Here is a 19056-nt window from a genome sequence, read left to right as displayed (position 1 = left end):
CGATAAGTTGAGCAAAACTCAGCTAGCGGTTCGGCTTACCTATTTTCTTTATAAGCGGAGATAACTCCATGTTTAGCTTTATGATGTCTTACGGCTTTCCGTTCAAAACCCGTGTGTTAGAAGCTCTGCAGCGGTTTGCGTGTCTAAACTCTGACTATCTTCAAGCGACATGTCAACAACTTCCCCGGGTTTGTTTTCAACAACCGCGCCAGCGTCACCGCGCTTCCTGTACAAGTCAGAACCAAGGCGCATTCAGGTACACCAATTGTGTAGGAAATGTATTCTTTTCAGAATTTCAGAAGGAGAAATTAACCTACCGCCAAGAGATATATTGAAATTTTTAGTAGCCAGGACAATTTTTTTTAAAGTGAATACATAAAATAGCACATTGACAAAAATGTAGAAATTATGCATGGGTAAACATTCTTACAAAGGTAGCAGACTGTTACTTTCTAGTAAATGTTCACGTCTATCTTTTTGTTATTCAGAAGGCTTCACGTCTCTAAGTTAAATAGATATGGAGTCCTCCATAAACAGATGCCATTTTCAGTGTATGTCACAAATACATCAGACATTTCTAATTAAGTCAATACCTTTGAACAACATTGGAAATTCATAAAGTTTATTCTCTAGTTTATTTAAGTTTAAATTTATTTACCTATAAGTAAATAAATGTATCCATAATTATTTAAACATTTTAGTGAGTCGTTAAATACATAATTGATATTAAAGGTTTTTTTTAAAAATCATGAAAACTTAATTACATGTTAAAAGCAGCTATGGTTTTAGTAGTTCTGTTTAATAATGTCCTTTATTGCAAGACATTATCAGTTTATTTTATCTTTCCTGACCTATCAAAAGCAGGTTCGATAGGTCAAGTGGTATTTACAATGTAATCCTCAGTTCTTTTGTACAGGTAACAAAGCTATGGCCTTTTTGACCAGCCACTGTGACAATTTGAATGTTTTCAGTACATTTGTCTGAAAATATGTCACAATAAATATGTTACAATTGAATGAAAACAGAAATAAATATAGTTTACACAGTTCACACACACAGTTTAATGGATTTAGACATTTCATCAATTGATTAAATATTATTTCTATTATCTAAAGACATATTAGAAATGCTTATGCATAGCTTTAATATTATTATTTTTATTATTATTTTGATTTCATACGTTATTAAAAATTTATTTCAAGTATTTCACGCTGAACTTTTGCCCTCAATTGTTCACCTTGACTCAAAGTTTAGAGTTGAGTCACATATTCGTTCACTAAACCCCGTCAACAGTAATTCTCAGAAGCATTAAGGTCTGTACACATTACTTTTTTAAACATTCGACTAAAACAAAATTATCATTCACTGTGTAAAAATGAATCCAGCTGCATGAGCTCTCACACTTGAAATGTGACACTGATAAGTTCAGTCAGCAGGGTGATAATTAATATGCTTAGCAAAAGATTTGATATCATTATAATGTAATCACACTTTTAAAGAATTCCATTGGGATTTAGGCTCTATAATTAATTTGAGCCTTGCAGTGAATGTTCTACAAACATATTAAGACAGTGATGCTTTGAGAGCTTGAGAGGACGAAAACTACAAAATGTTTTCTAGTGATTTAAGCATATGTTTTTTGCAATTTGCCAAAGTCAAATGAGCTATTTCCAACTTATTTCCAGAATACCATATCCAGTAGTATGCTGAGATTTTTTTACCAGCAGTTGACAGAAATACTTAAGGAGTTGTTTTTCACACAGAAAAGCCCTTTCAAGCCGGGTTTTTTTTTCTAGAAATCTTTGTCATTGTTTTGACTGAAGTGTGTACACTGAAATACACTTGCTGGACTTGTCTCACTTACTTGCACTTATAGAATTTACAGTATTTCTCCTTTCCCTGAGAATAACATATTTTTACATGTCTTTTTATTACTTTACAATAGAGTCCAACATGATATGGAGGTCTGGCAATGGTTCTGCCATGTAAGATGGATGGTGCAGGGAACACCAACAACATGAAATTAAATAAGCATTATTATTATTATTATTATTATTATTATTATTATTATTATTATTATTATTATTATTATTATTATTATTTCAACATTGGTTCTAAAATGTTCAAGTACAACAACCTTCCTTTGGTCATATACATAATGACCAACTCAACTCCTAACATAATGGTAGACTCTAATGAGCATATAGCCTGCAGGCAAAGATTATATATGTAATAACTGAGAGAAAATTCTGGGTATGCCTTCGTCAAGGACTAACAAAGAGCTATGCTACTTTTGAGATTTTTTTCTTTTTCTATCCTCATAATTTTTGTTAAGTTTATGATCCTGAACTGTTTTCAGGGGAACTATTATTTATCCCTATCTTTGAATGAAGAAAAGTGATGGAAAGATTAAAAACAAATAATGCTGCAGTCTCAGATTCTCACTGAAGTGACAATTCATGGCAAAAGCTATTTTTATGGTGTTTTAAACAAAATTGTTTTACATAATGGAACATTTTTGGGTCTTTCTTTCTTAAATTTTCTTTACCACCAATATTATTCTGTTTGTGCATGTACACTATATCACCCTTTGAAAAGTTCCTCTGTTTACTGTAACTGCAAGACCGCAATTTCTTTGTTTCTTGTGAAACAGTTAAAATGTTTGTGTCTTTGTTGGCCTCTTCTGGCATCTTTTGTTGGGTGAGTGCTTCTGAGGTTTCATGAGTTGTTTTTTTTCCCTTTTTTAAATATGTTAAAATATATTAGAGTTAACTGAATGGATCTGAATGAATCTTTTTTGGTGATTCAGAGTGTTCAGAGCTTCTTTATAAAACATTCTCTCAATCAAATGATTTAGTCTTCATGTTCAGCATTGAGACCCTTTACAGATCTTAGTTAGGATACATGAAATACATGTGGGAGCAAGCTGAAAAAAAATCATCTTAGTGGGATGAATCAAAAAGAAATTAAATAAACTCAGAATGAGCTATATTTATTAACTGTTTTTTTAATGTAAATAATTACAAGGACAGAGAAAAATCAAAAAGAATCTCCAGGAGACAGATGCTAAAGGAGCAATATAAAAATTAGCAGAGATTAGTTTAGAAAAAAAAAAAAAAACGTAATTTTTTCTTCTCTATGCTCAACCTTTGTACATACTGTCCTTGTCAACGAAAGATAAATACTTCTCAATTGTTAGTCTTCTCTCTGCTATTCTTTTCTAAGAAGTATTAAAAATGAGGAATACCATGAAAAGAGTCATTACACCCATTAAATGTTAGCCATTACAATTTTTCAATATAATTTTCAGTAATGATCCTAACAGTATTAGCACATTAATTTTGGTAATAAATAAATAAATAAATAACCCATCCATTTCCATTGGTTGTATATAGTGCCCAGGAGAAAGCAATAGTTTTGGAAAGTTGACATGGGTTATTTTCAAAACAAATATGTCAGCATAATAAAAGTTCAGATTTTTTAAGACATGTAGGCAATAGTATCTGTGTTGGAGCAAATAAAATTGTTTTTCTAACTACTGTACTTTAGTGATAGCACTAGGTATTGGTAAAGTTACTAATGAAGAGGGCTTCTTAATCTTCATGGTTGTTGCGAATGAATGGCGTTTGTTAGTTTTTTGTAATATGTTCACAAGCCACCTTCATGGAATTATTTTTTAAAAGTTTGCATATAGCTTTAGCTTGCTCTGCAGCAGCTAAGGCAGTTTCTGTATTGAAGTACAACAATGTAGGCTTGTATCCAACTTTGACTAGTTTAGCAACAGTACTGGTGCTATAGTCAAAGTTACTAGTTTGGCTGTTAGTTCTTTAATTCTCTGCCCTGCCTTCTGATGGACTGGCAGCCTGTTCACAGTGTACACCGCCTGCCAGGCTCCTAAGAAGCTTCATAAGTAGGTATAGACATCAAACAATCCATGCTTTTTTAAGTGGGAGCACAAACCAGATGACAGAATATATCTTATTAATTAGTTATAATTTAACAATTTTATTTCTTTAAGCTCAATTCAAAAAATTACTGGAATTTAGCAATTCATTAAATGTCTTTTAACTTTTAAATATTATGATTTCTGTTCAAGAAATAGTGGTTAAAAATCTATGCACAAATAAAAGGTATGCACCTTCTGATATCAATTTTATTCATTTATTTTATTGGTGTAAGAATATCTTCAAGGAGCTAAAATGTGATCATTATTAAGTCTTTTTACTATAAAATGTTTTCAGCCATTCAGATTTGAACACTCTACATAGTAATAAAATAACATCTCCCAATTAAAATGATGTAAAAATGAAACGTGTAACTACCTGTTCAACAACTCGTGTCATAAATAATAAAGCACATCCACAGAGTCATTTTACAAACTTATGTTTTGAAAGAAAGCTACATACTTGACATGCCTGCATTACCAGTCTTAACACTCTGCTAGGAGTGCTGAGGAAATGAAGATGGGTGTACAGGTCCACATCCCCCAACAACAGCTCCCCTCCGACAAACCTCCCACCGGCATAGTAGTCGAGTCAAAGGCCTCAGCCAAAGCTGAAGCAAGCACAGACATATTGTGCAAATAATTTATGGCTGATGCAGCGTTCATTTGAAATTAAGATGAAACACTAGGAGCTTCCTCACATGGAGTGGTATCTCATTAAACGGTGTGGCCCAAGCTTTGTGTACGCTGCTCATCTTGACTTGCTATTCAGAATATTCAGTCAATTTTGGCATTTTAAGGCCCTCATATGCCGTCATAAATCCCTTTTCAGACAAACAGTTTTTTTAATAAAAAGTTTAAGCAGTCCAGATATTAGAAACAGTTTGATCTGTTTACCCTGTCATGATAAGAAAAGCTCGGTTATTCCCACAGCTGCATATTTACTTCCTTTTTACGCTCCAGTAACAAATATCAACCACACTAAAGTTTGTTTGTCAGATCTAATTTAGCTTGTTCAAACACTGCATTCTGTACTTCTCAGTGTCCTTGGTTCTATATCTAATAGCTGCAGCCCCTCCTTACTCCCCCCCTCAACAAGCCCACCCTTCTTGCGTCGACACATCAAGAGGAGGCAGCTTGATCAACCCTAATAGGGCCTGGTAATTAGAGTCTTTGCATGGAACCTGTCTGTGCACAGCTACTAAGCAGGTTGGGGAAGGACTGCCATGCACTTGACAGCGTGGAAAAAACAATGTAATGTTCGGTATATGGACCAAATTAGCCTGGCAGCGGTAAACACATTCCACTTCTAAAACAATGGTGACACTAATTAGGGAACCAATGTTTCATTTCAGAGTTCAAGTTTTGCCGTTGTGTGAAACACTTGCAGATCGTTAGAGAGCCATCTTGAGGTTTTGTGAATGCAAATTTAAGAGACCGTCCTGAATAAAGGCTGCAGGCTGTAGAGAAATAAGACTGTAAAATGAAATCTTGAAGATCACCTAGGAGCATTCAATAAGCTATGAAATAAAATCAACACCACTTAATATCGCCTAAACCGACGTGCTTTTTGACATTTTTGTTGCCTCAGCATGGACTCCACACTTCAGTTTACAAAAAATTTACACATATTTGGAATCATTATTGCATTTTAGATCTAGTATGATTCAGAAAAAAGAAGCTGTTTTTAGGAGGAGTTTGTTTCATACTTTGTTTTCACATAAAATTGTATTATTGCACATAAAGACCACATAAGCCACATAAAGACAGTTACAAAGTCGGCCTTCTATCACCTGAAGAACATTTCCAGGATTAAAGGACTAATGTCTCAGCCAGATCTAGAGAAACTCGTCCATGCGTTCATCTTCAGTCGTATTGATTATTGCAACAGCGTCTTCACAGGTCTGTCCAACAAATTAATCAAACAGCTGCAGCTGATCCAGAATGCTGCTGCTCGCGTTCTCACTAAAACCAGGAAGATAGAGCACATAACACCAGTTCTAAAGTCCCTCCACTGGCTCCCTGTAGCTCAAAGAATAGACTTTAAAATACTGTTGTTAGTTTATAAATCACTGAACGGCTTAGCACCACAATACATTAAAGATCTGCTTTTATTGTATCAACCTTCCAGACCTCTCAGGTCTTCCGGTTCTGGTCTGCTCTGCATCCCCAGAACCAGAACCAAACGAGGAGAAGCAGCTTTCAGCATCTATGCACCACGAATTTGGAACAAACTTCCAGAAAACTGTAAAACAGCTGAAACACTGACTTCTTTTAAATCTCAACTGAAAACCCACCTGTTTAGAATTGTATTTGAAATGTAATCAATTACAAATTTATTGATGTAACTTGACTTAATGATTGATTCTATATTGCATTGTGATTCTGTGTTTGATATGATGTAAAGCACTTTGAAATGCCTTGCTGCTGAAATGTGCTATACAAATAAAATTTGATTGATTGATTGATTGATTGCAAAAAGTCAAATTTTAAAACCAGTCTCTAAGAAGAAAAAGCCAGATGAATCCATGAAAAATTATCTTGAGTCATTCCTATCCATTGGGGCAAACACTGAAATTTATACCCATTCTTCTTCACAAAACAGCTCAATCTTGGATAATATCTGTGAATACACATTTTGAAGATGTGTTACAAATTCTCATTTGGATTTAGGTTTGCTTCGATTGATTGACTTTGACAGATCAATATTTTATCTAAACAGTTAGTTGTAAGGGATATTGCAAGCCATGTATCACTTTCATTCAATTCAATTCAAATTAAATAAAAAAATATTGTATTAATCCTAGAGGGAAAATAAACATAGCAGTCAATATTACAGTGAATCTGAAGAAGCCTCTGACTGAAGACTGTTGTTATATAGTGTTCTCGGACAGAGGATGCTCGGGAGTGTCTGTAATTTTCTTGATTTCACAAAGAATCCACAAACACATTCACGACACTGAGAAGCCACTTAATGTTGGTCTATCAGAGGGAATCAGAATAAAATATATTTGTGTAAGATGCTATTATATAGTATGGTAGTAAACAGTTTTTCATTTTTATCTAATCTATAAACATTTTTATTTAATAAAAATATTTGAAGCAAATTCATGTAACAAAGGTTCTAGCTGACCCCCCACGAGGCAGAGAAACAGAACTGTCGATCACCACTAATAAATTTGTTTCCCTTCTTTGTAGGCAAGTGATGAAAACCCTGTCTTAGTTTGTATCCATTAACAGTCTGATTTGAGAGGATTCAGAACATAGAGAGGTCTCAGTTTCAACGGATAAACACTTGTTGGGGCTTAAATTATTTTTTGGGAAGCTTTCATCCCGTACTTCTGTCTCCACTCCTTGCTGTGCTTGTGTTTGTCTTTGTACGGAGCTCCCCTGGTGACATCAGTGGGAAAAACACTATGACACGGGAATTGAGTTATCAAGCTGTGGCCAAAACATCATAACTGATTGGCAGACACTTTTAAGATGAAATCAAGCCATCATGAAGAGCAGCTTGCTCAATATCTGAACATTGTTTGCGTTTCAAGCTGTGCATTTTAGACAGACAAATCAAGTGTCTTCAGCTAATGATGACACTGTGCTTAACCACATGGGGTTGGTAGACATCACTGGGATTCATTCCAAGTTTAAAATAAAATTTGATCAAATCAAGTTTATCCATGCTTTATGAATGACAATAGACATACAGGGCAGAGCGCTTGCCTCCTTTGGTTTCTCATCAAGGAACACAATAAAGTGAAGGATTTATTCTGCAAGTTTCAAATAATCACAGTGTAAATGGAAAATAGATGTCCTCATGGTTGTGCATATCAAGTCTTCCAACAGTCACAATGCTGTTAAAAGTCATCATTTGTTCATTTGTCTTTAGCTTCCCTGAAGCAAGCTTTTCTTAAAATATTTTTAATTATCTTGTGCAAAATATCTTCCATTTTTTTTGGACATTAGTCAATGTTAGTTTTTAGCAGACAAATGCATTTATTAAACCCGTTTACACTGATTTGTAAATCGTTTAGATCTCCTGGGCTCTTAAACTCAAATTATCATAAGCAACAAACTATTCAAATTTTTTTTTAGCCAAAAACATTATTGTATGTATCCATAGTGGAATATTTTAAAATATAATAAAATAACTGGTGTGAAATGTTATTATTTATTTTCATTGTAGTCTTTAAAATATCAGAATTTCCAAATAACTTTATAATTTTTGGTCTGATGATATCATCAGACCTCTCAGGTCTTCCGGTTCTGGTCTGCTCTGCATCCCCAGAACCAGAACCAAACGAGGAGAAGCAGCTTTCAGCATCTATGCACCACGAATTTGGAACAAACTTCCAGAAAACTGTAAAACAGCTGAAACACTGACTTCTTTTAAATCTCAACTGAAAACCCACCTGTTTAGGATTGTATTTGAAATGTAATCAATTACAAATTTATTGATGTAACTTGACTTAATGATTGATTCTATATTGCATTGTGATTCTGTGTTTGTTATGATGTAAAGCACTTTGAAATGCCTTGCTGCTGAAATGTGCTATACAAATAAAATTTGATTGATTGATTGATTGATCATTGTAAAATATTGAATCAGATGTTACTTTCAGCTACTCAATACTTAAGTGCAGAATAATGCAGAATAATGCTTTACTCGTACCTGAGTATTGTCTTTGATGGCTACTTTTCATTTATTTATTTATTTTTTACCATTTTCCTTTATTTTAGTGAAAATATGGTGAAATAGGGATAGTTTTACTTGTTAAAGTCTGGTAAGTACTATAAACTAAATGAGTTTACACCAATATTTTAGAAAGTCATAAATGGATGTCACAATGAAACATTGCAGAGACTTTTTGTGTTTGTAGGAAATTTCATATACTTGAAGAGGTTTCACCTCTCATCTCAAACCCTATTCATTTCAAAACATATGTTGAGGTATTAGGTTGATATGATATAGTCAGAACAAACAATACGGCTATTCAGGTTGCATATGTGGCTGCCAAAATCCCATGACTCACTGGGCATACAATCCCTTTGAATCAGTCTTTGACTAATTGTCACTTAATGACCCAAACATGTCACCGAATTATGACAAGTGAATTGTTTCAATCATGTCTCAAGGTCTGATTGAGTCGACTGGGAATATTAATGAAGGCGTAGGTGTTAGAAAGATGAACCCATAACTCACATCCTCTGTTTATTGTCCAAGCAAATTGCTGGCCCTCAAATGTTTTAATATCTAGTACCACATAAGTAAATACTGCTTCATACTTTCACACAAAAAGTGACTTTAAACTGATTAAATTAGATTGTTAATTGATTTCGAGTGGTAACTAGTCCGAGTATATTTATAATAATTTAAAAACATATTACAGAAAAGATTATTATTTGCAGCTGGTTGATGCTGATTGAAATCTTTTTTTTTTTTCTTTTTACTGACACATCATGAATAAAGATAGGCCAAATGAGAATTTTATCTTGTACCCAACTAGAAGAATACAAATCAAATTATTATTATTATTATTATTATTATTATTATTATTATTATTATTATTATTATTATTATTATTATTATTATTATCGGAGTGATGTTTCCCCTGCGCCTGCTTGGAGGATGTGGTGATTGCTGCCTTTTGATTCGCTGCATGTGAACACACACCGACTCAGCTCCCACAATTCAACAGGCAACAAAGGAAGAAAGGAAGAGGCCGTGAGCTACAAAGAGTTAGCTGACCTAGGTTAAAAGATGTACTATCAATTATGCCGTTGTTAGCCGCCAATAGTACCCGTTTGTAAAGAAAATTACAAAGTCCGTCCATGTTTGTGTTTTTGTGCTTTGTTTTGCCGCAGAAGTGAACTAGAGGGACGGTGGCGGTGATGTTTTCGACATAGAACGCTAACAAAGCTAACTGACTTAGGTAGTAAGGTAGCAGTAGCTACGCTAACGTTAGCCAACAATCGCCAAGGACCATATAATTTCTCAATGTGTTTTCACTGACGGATAACTAAACATTAATACACTGCTTTACGACAAAAATAAAGCTGGGAGCGACAAGGTAAGAAACAATGTTGTATTCTTTCTTAGATAAGTTTAAACGTATAAAAATTACTTTTCACAGGTCTGCTAACAGCAGTTTCGTGTTGGCTTCCACGCAGTCTTAACATTAATGACATAATGGGCGTCTCTGTAGGATATTTTTAGGAGAAATGTATATCTTTAAATTAAAAAGCGACTGAAAGAATTTGGAGTATTCACACTTAAAGCATATAAGTAGAATGCTAACAAACGTAGCTAACCTCCAAGCATGCTCTTGTGTCCGTAGGCCTTTCCAGGTCAGGGCATACCTGGCTAATTTTAGTGTTTAGCACAAGGCGTTTATGACTTTTGCATGTCTTTAGGTGCTATGTTTTTTTATAAGGCCTCTTATTTTGAGTTATATTGACAGACCTTTGCATATCAACTTGCTTTTGCTCATTTCAACAGTAAATGAAAGGTGGTGGAAGTGGAATTTGACCCAACTGAGTCACCATTTTCCTGCAGATAATGGTGAGTAATCAGATTGCAGCTGTCTTGATTTTCAAACAGATCAGTTTCAGAGCTTCACGTGGTCCTGTTTTGCAAAAACGATTCTGAATGTTGAAAAAACATATAACCGTAACTTTCACATGATTTGGGAAATACTTTCTGAAAGACTGAAATGTTTTACTGTTGAGCCATGTTAGCATGATGCAAGGTAAACATATGTAGGTGGGGTCGAGTCTGAAGGTAAATATCAGCTGCATAACCACCCATAGAGCAATTGGCATGTTATCAGATCCTAGAACAATTTTCAACAGAATTATATATATATATATATATATGTCTACAATATTTAATGATTCAAAATTTCTAATAACTAAAGAGTTCTTTTTGGAACTATACATGAACAGATTGTAATATTTTATTGCTGAATCCAGATGATCTGATTAGAAAAGTAAAACATGATGAATGGCATTTATTTTAATGTTTAAGCAAGACTATATTGTTTTTATATTTATGTCAAAACAAACTAGTCCTATCCATAAACACAAAAGTAGGACAATCCAAACATATAGATTGGTGCAATGCTGTTCAATTTATTAGGTCAATTGGTAAAACCATTTTCTAAGTAAAGTCAGCCTGTTGCATTAACATACCTAATCATTTGAAGAGTATTCAGTAAAAGGAAATGTTTTACTCACCTTCCATATACATTTTTACATGTTTAAAGCGTGGGGCGGGGGTGTTTTTGTAAAATTACGTTTTTGAGATCTATATAATTTTATTACCTCATCAAAAACACACCTGGAGTGTTTGCTTTGATTCTTTCATGCTTGTTTGAGGAGTCCTTGATGTCCTGTGGCAGCCATTTTGGGGTGTCTAAACATTGCTCTCACAAAGCGCCGTCTGTTTACGCAAAGCTCCCTTTCTGAACTGCGGTTCCCAGCGAAGATTCAGCTTCACAGAGCAAAACTACCAACGCTTTCCCCACTCTGTTCCTCCAGACTAGCGACAGCAGCAATTGGCAAACACCTGGTGGAAGTGCTGGTCTGTTGAGCTCATACCAACAACTTCTCAGTCAAGTGCTCCTAAGAACAGTTGTAAACTGCATCATAAAGGAGCATTGTTCTGATGACTTGTTGAGTGTTGAAAAGAGTAGGAGCTTCTTAAAGTGATATAGGTCTTTATCAAGGCACCAAATTTCTTTTAAGTCATGTTAGATATATCCAGCATTTTTATAACAACTGAAGGTAACATAGTTACTAGTTGTGGTGTAGTTGTTTCTATTTGTGGGGATTTCTTCCAATTCTTCCAGCAAAAGTGCCTCAGTAAGATTTTTTTTTAACTCTGAGGCTTAATTACTCAATTTAAGGTCCATCTAAGTTTTTCCATTACAGTTCAGATAGGTAATGTGTGAGGGTTTTAGCAGCTCTTACCAAAAATGCTTGTTTTGTGGCTCTGTGCATTTGTAGTTGGTTACAGTCTTCCCCACTCCCTGTGGATAACCTGTTTTTTTCATCTTTAACTCTTTCATTAGTTGTTTGTATCTAGAGTTGACTTTTATGTTGTAGTGTAGGAAATGTGCCAAATATACTTTCAGAAAGGCTAAAGCTGATTTTATTTTGTGTACATAATTGGGCAGTTTCTGTGATTGCTTCTGCAAACAAATCTTCTCTAACTAGATCCACACATTTTCTGACTTTTAAAATATATAACATTTTATTATAAGGATGCTGCCTCGTTATTTTAGCAAATTGCAACCTCGGCCTTCTATTTTGCAGTCAAACTTTGATTTTAAGAAAAAAAGTCCTGTTTTATAGATTGATATCATGTTTTTTAATAATAACAGAATGTCAATGCAGGCAGGGTAAAAATCACAATCCTGGGATTGCAGTCATTCATGCATCGATCGCCCCAATTTCCTTAATGTTTTGTTATCAGTGATCGGTTGACGCTTGCATATTGTTCACAAATTTTATATACCTATGCAAAGGTCTGAAAATCAGCTCTGTTCCCTAATTTTCTCTCTAAAAAATGAAAGTTTAGATAATTTAGTGGCTTGGGCAACATTTCTCTAAGCTTTTCATTTATATTTTAGAGTACTACCTTATGCAAGTTTGCATTGTTTCAAGAGTTTTGTTCATGGTTTTCCAATAAAATAAGATTGGAACATTGAAGGTGAATTGTGATCTTGTAACATCTGACAGTAGGGCTGGGCAATAAATCCATTTCATCCATTAATCATATTTTGTATTTTTGAACATTTATTTTTTTTGGAAAATCTGGATTTTTTAAATTTTTTTTTCACTAATGTACTCCTGGGTACATTAGTGCTGGGTTTTCATAGTTTGCCTCTCATAGTTTTGAGAGGTCATCTGATCTGTGTTGCATCAAATCTAACTACGTAATAGTGAATATATCCTTTACAATAACAGTTGGGGGAAAAATGTCTTTATCTCAACTATATAGACTTTATTACCAATAGTTTAAACATGATATGGATAGAAATATTCTAAAGCATTATATCACTTTGTTTTGAAAGTAACCTTATCTTGCGTAGAAAAGTATCTCTGGCACCTTAGGGAAATTATGCGAGTTCTCCAAACTTGTTTTTTGTGAACTTTGAAATGGTATTTCTTTTATTAATTATAAAACAAAAACAATGTAACCAGAAAATGTATTATTTTAGAATCTATTATTAAGCCGACTAAGATGTGTCTATTTTTGTCTTCAGGGATTTTTGGATCCACTGTATGGATGACTTGTTTCATGTGGCCTGATGGAAGGACATTGTGGATAGTGCTTTCATCAGGATATCAGGAGAGCCGTCCCATGCCCCCACATTGGAGGGCCTGTCAGAATGAAGAAGATAAGCCTTAAGACGATCCGCAAGTCCCTCAGCATAAAGGGCAAAGAGGAGGGTGACTTTGTCATGCTCCAGCAGCCTTCAGTGACAACAGAGTTTTCTAAGGAGGAATCACTTTTTGGAGGCTGCTACACCAAAGACCTTTCAGGGTGTGATCTTGGTTGTGAGGACGAGAAAGGAGGCCAAAATAAAAGTCGATCGAAGAGTGAGGGCCTAATGGGTTCGTTAAAGAGGAGGCTGTCTGCCAAACAAAAGGCAAAAGCAAAAGGTGGCTCATCAGCTTTGTGTTCGGCAGATGACGACGACAACTTTTCGTCATCTTCTGTGCCCATCAGCAATGAAGTAAAAGCCCAGAGACCCCTCAGATCAGCATCGTTGCGGAGTCACCATTACAGCCCCTCGCCGTGGCCTCTGCGACCGGTCAACTCTGACGAGGCATGCATCAAGATGGAGGTAAAGGTTAAAGCCATGGTCCACTCTCCTTGCCCGAGTCCCACCTTAAATGGTGTTCATAAAGAATTTCATAACTTCCAGATGGAAGGGCTCTTTCAGGACCAAGCAGAGTCCATAAAGTATCTCCAACAACCACAAAACGGTGAGCTGCATCTAAACATCGACGAAAATGATGTGCCTGTGGTGCTGGGGTTGACGCCCCAGGACTATATCCAGTATACAATGCCTTCAGATGATGGAATGTACCCAGAAGGGTCCCACTCCTTTTGCCTAGATAGTTCTACTCCCATGGAGGTAGTGACAGAGGCAGACAGCAGGTCCCTCCACACGGAGCAGGGACAGGACGAGCATGAACTGGTTAATGGGATGCCTGCAGACCTCTTTATGGAAACCTCAGTTAATAGTATTCTTTTAGGTTCTGCTGGTATGGTGCTCCAAAGCTCTCGGGTGGAAGTCCCACCTCCCCTCAGCCCCCTTCTGCCGCCCATGACAAGTAACGGACACATCCCTAGGACTTTTTCCAGCTTCAGCTCTACAGACAGCCAGGTAGCAGAGAGAGTAAGACACCACCTTAACTTTGACCCAAATTCAGCTCCTGGAGTCAGTCGAGTGTACGATTCAGTCCAGAGCAGTGGACCGATGGTCGTAACCAGTCTGACCGAGGAGCTTAAGAAGCTTGCAAGGCAGGGCTGGTACTGGGGTCCAATCACACGGTGGGAGGCAGAGGAGAAGCTGATCAACTTGGCCGATGGTTCGTTCCTGGTCAGAGACAGCTCAGACGACAGGTACCTGCTCAGCCTGAGCTTCCGATCGCAGAGCAAAACCCTTCACACACGCATCGAACACTCCAACGGACGCTTCAGCTTCTACGAGCAGCCTGATGTCGAGGGTCACACATCAATCGTTGATTTAATTGAACACTCCATTAGAGACTCAGAAAACGGAGCCTTTTGTTATTCCAGGTCTCGCCTTCCAGGGTCTGCAACCTACCCCGTCAGACTAACCAACCCAGTATCTCGATTTATGCAAGTGCGTTCCCTGCAGTATCTTTGCCGCTTTGTCATTAGACAATACACAAGGATAGACCTCATCCAGAAACTGCCCTTACCCAACAAGATGAAAGATTACCTACAGGAGAAGCACTACTGAGGACATAGACAGGGCAGTGGTAGCAGTTTGCACTTTTGTGTTCATAAGATTTTTACACAAGGTTTACAGACGACCACAGTTTGAGACGACTGGTTCTGGTAGCTCCTGATTTATGTTTAAGTGACCCTGTCTTGTCCATTCCACTCTTCTGTGATGTTTTATTTTTCTGGTGTTCAGAAGGTTCTGCATTTAGTAATACTTAATCTATTGCAAAAATGTGGCTGAAGTGAAAAGCAAAGTAAGCTTAGTTGGAAACAATGAAGAGCAGACATTTGGCAGTTTTGATGGATGTATGCTGTTTGGCTGTGAACATAAAATAGAAGTTTCTTAATTATCCACAGTAAAGTTGAGCAAGTTGGGAAAAATAAAGTTCTTCTTTGAATTGAAAATGTGTTGCATTATCAACTGGATTGTACATTACAGAAATGAATGTTTGCTACAATTGGTTTTTCATCTCTGCAGGCTGACTTTGCACATCTTTTGCCTATCAGTTTTCTAAATGTTGAAATGTCTTTTTTACTGCTTTAGGCATGATCAAATTGCAACTTAAGATTTTGGATAGAGAAATTTTGCATTTAAAATAATGTTAAAGTCTGATGTACAAACATAGACAATAAATGACATTTTTATGTGTCAAAAATTCTTAAGCTAACTAAAGTACTAAGCCAAGGACAAACTGTGTAAAGCTGAACAGCAAAAGATGTCCAGATTTTGTCACCCACTAGGATGCTTTCAATAGCTGGGCTGAGAATTAGCTTTAAAGTTGTAAGGCTGCATTTTATCATTATGCATTTTTCAAGCCTAATGGTACTTCTACTGCTGGATGCAGGTGCTTTTTTTTTTCTAGAAAAGGCATCAACTAAATGTATGGACTAAACAATGTAACATTAAAATGACAATTCTGCATTTGAAATATTGCAAAATCTCCACCGCAGGTTTAAGTTTTTCACTAATGCTTGTGTTGTCTGCATGTAGTAAAGGCTTTAAGATTGTCGGACTACATGGGAGAAGGTGTTGAACAGGGAGAAAACAATTTGGTATCAGAGGTTATTCAGTGCACAACTGCATTTACCTTGGGGAGTCTGAAAGCCTTGCCCTCATTCATTCTGCAACTAAAAGACATCTCATGTGAAATCTCGACTAAGTTACCTTTAGAGATGCACCGAGAATCATCAATTTCCAATTGGTGGTTTTTCGAAAGCTTTTGTCCACTGATACAGATTATTTGTCTAAGTACTAAAATAGAGGAAAACGCAGGAACAGCTTTCAAACACTCCCCCCGCCCCAAGCTCCCTAGCTTTTCTGCCGTGAGGGGTAATAAGTAATTTTTTTTTTTAGTAAAAGAGATGATGCCACATTGTGTTTGTGAGAGAGAGTCATCTTTGTACAAAACAGGGCTTTACTAATAACTTTAAAACGGTATTATTGAATTGAAGTTTAAATTGCCTTTAGCATGTTAGTAGAAATGAGCACAGGTAGCATAACGGTCTGCATCTAGACAATATAGGATCTTCAGAATTCTAAAAGGCTTCAATCATTTATAGATTCAACATGTTCCATGGCAGACGAAAGCAAAAGTTAAAGCAGTTTTGCTGTATTTTATTCAGCCTTCCCCTTGCTCTCTCTGATTTTTGGTCAACGGTTTGACATGTTCTACAACTGACTGTTTCCTGCTAAACAACCAAAAGCATCTCTGTGCTTCCTGTTTCTTCTTTTTGAACACTTTCTTCCAACAGCAATGACTTCCACACCGATCACTGTGCTTAAGCTTAACACCATCTGGTTAAGCTTGGGTATATTTTAGCTGATCAGAAAAAAAAATCTAAATTTGTGTTTCTGGCAATTTAGTTTCCAGAACCAGAATATTGGGGGATTTACTGACTTCTCGGTGCATCTCTAATCTATTTGTAGTACTAGTGGTAACATAATGCTGGAAAGAAGATATGGACCTAGGAAAGATGGTGCAGGCCTTTGGGAAATACAGATTTGGGAAACATTGGTCAAGGAGTCTTCTCCAACCTGGAAGGGATGTCAAGGTATTGGCATGTGATAAAAGTTAAATCAAACCTGCATGCCATCGTTGGTGTTCTAAAGATTTTGAAGAGTTTTTTTTTTTTGCCGTTTTTCATATCGTCTCGAGTCTGTCCTTTCAGAGCTGCACTACCACAAGTTATAATGAGCTGATGGCGTCAGAGTAAAGGGAAGAGCACACAGTATGCTACGCAAGTGCTTTATTTGGATAATTGACAGGGAATTGTCACCTCACAATATGAATGGTCATCTTTTTTTGACATCAGTGTCCTTAAAAGTATTGCAAAATGTCTTTGGCAACTTTGGTAGGTCTTTAGGGTATAGTTTTAGTTGTAGTTAGCTGGAGACGTCTGAGGAAGCACAGCGGAAACTAGATAGGATCTTTAAATGGTGTTTGCATGTTTAAACACTTAGTTTTAAGGCTTTGAGTTGTATAGGAATGAAGGATTTAAGATGTGTTTTGGTTGTATAGAGAGATTTTTTTTCTTTTCTTAATGTCACAAACTGGCTGGACGTTTTTCTTTTTTTTATATTACAAGAAATGTATTTTTCTTTATACTGTTTGAGTTGTTTTTGTTGTCGTTTGTGACATTTGCCATCTGGGGGATGGGGCCGTACAAAAGGAATGTACGCTTGTTTGAGGTATCCTGTTATCTGCCTGCAGACCCATTTCTGAAAGCATGGGGAACATAAGGACTACAATGACACATAATTTGCACTTGAACATTCATTGAACCTCTCTTTGCCTCAAGTTTTCCCTCAGATGGAGATTTATAAAGAAAAGTCACAGATTTGTCATGATGTATTCATATAACTGTAAGAGTAAAATTGTTTTTATTTTTGTTTTTTTTTTTGGGGGGGGGGGGTCATATCTGTGTGATTTAAGGGGATCACATGCCAGCATAATTTCAAAGCTATTCCTAATTGGCTGTTAAGATATGGGATCATAGCGAGAATGTGGATGTAAATTGTTTTTTTTACCCTTTTGTGTATGTGAGGATGTTTTTCAGTCAAAATGTGAAGACAAAATGTTAGTCTCTTTTTCTTATAGTGTTCAATCCATCTTAATTATAATTCCATTTTAATTTTGAAATAATCATTTGATTTCGACATTCAAATCCTTTTCAGACGGTATGCTTGTGCATTAAAGCCTTCATTGTTCGATTCCAGAGGTTGACGATTGTTCAGACTGCTGATTTGAATTAGTAACAGCTGTTAAGCACTTAACATACTCTTTCTTTTTTTTCTCCCTTTGTGCATCTCAGTCATTGAAGGTAATTGTTTACGACATCATGTTTGGACAAAACCTTCCCTTTTCTTTTCCTCACATTAACATCTTGGTACAATTTTGAAAATTCCTTTAATGTGTTTTACACATTCGTGCTGCTTTTGGATATTATTGCCTTTCTTGTATTTAACAATGGTGGAACTAGAATGTTGCCACTCTAGATGTATGTACACATAATGACTCGGTTGTCATCTTGGGAGAGCAAAGCAAAACTTGCAATTTGTTAATGACTGTAGTCAGTTAAAAGAGAATTAGTATTAATTAGTAGAGCCTCTGTAGAATTACCAGTTCACTCCAGTTTACATTGGTTGTCAACTTTCCAAAGTAGATAGTCTTTTTGTATTTTCTTTTGGAGAAAAAAAAAATCAATGATTTATTGCACATTTTGGATACAGTTAAAGAGTTTTTTGTATCTGCCGATTATAAATAAAACTATATTCTAAAAAAAAGAGGACGAATTGTTGTGTGTAGTCTTAATAAAATGATTATTTACATGTATACATCAATAATATCAAAATTCATGCATACTCACATGATTTTCTTCTAACAGAAACAATTGAATTACTGTGATAACTATTCTGTTTTAAATTTAAAAACTTTTTTTATCTAGTTAACTGCAAGTTTAGTGGAGGGGAAAAAAGTATGATGGAAACAACATTAATATGAGATATTTGTGATGTGAACCTCATTGAAGAGTTTGGCTAAGAGATTCAAGGTTTTGCCTGTGGCTTGTTACAATCATTGTGTTCAGCCATTCCTGAAGCATCTATACTGGGCAAATCAGAAACGGGAAC

General features: G+C 35.8%; 2 protein-coding genes across 4 annotated transcripts in view; one reads left to right on the top strand and one right to left on the bottom strand.

Moving 5' to 3' along the window:
- The window catches only part of rttn (rotatin), a 37416-nt gene extending 37211 nt beyond the window's left edge, over positions 1–205 (bottom strand). For all 3 annotated transcript variants that reach the window (XM_032551447.1, XM_032551448.1, XM_032551449.1), the window contains exon 1: positions 40–205. In XM_032551447.1, coding sequence (XP_032407338.1) covers positions 40–70 — 31 coding nt within the window. In that variant the 5' untranslated portion in view covers positions 71–205. The remainder of the gene's footprint in view (positions 1–39) is intronic.
- A 9412-nt stretch (positions 206–9617) lies between these two features.
- socs6a (suppressor of cytokine signaling 6a) lies at positions 9618–18714 on the top strand. The gene is made up of 3 exons (XM_032551522.1): positions 9618–10011; positions 10440–10502; positions 13210–18714. Exon 3 carries the CDS (start codon positions 13336–13338, stop codon positions 14941–14943), a length of 1608 nt encoding a protein of 535 aa, XP_032407413.1. The 5' UTR covers positions 9618–10011; positions 10440–10502; positions 13210–13335; the 3' UTR covers positions 14944–18714.
- The last annotated feature ends 342 nt before the right edge of the window (positions 18715–19056 follow it).

This window comes from Xiphophorus hellerii, chromosome 21 (assembly GCF_003331165.1).
Source record: "Xiphophorus hellerii strain 12219 chromosome 21, Xiphophorus_hellerii-4.1, whole genome shotgun sequence".
Taxonomy (NCBI): domain Eukaryota; kingdom Metazoa; phylum Chordata; class Actinopteri; order Cyprinodontiformes; family Poeciliidae; genus Xiphophorus; species Xiphophorus hellerii.
Note: the sequence above shows the minus strand (reverse complement) of the source record. Positions and strands in the feature narration are given on the sequence as shown.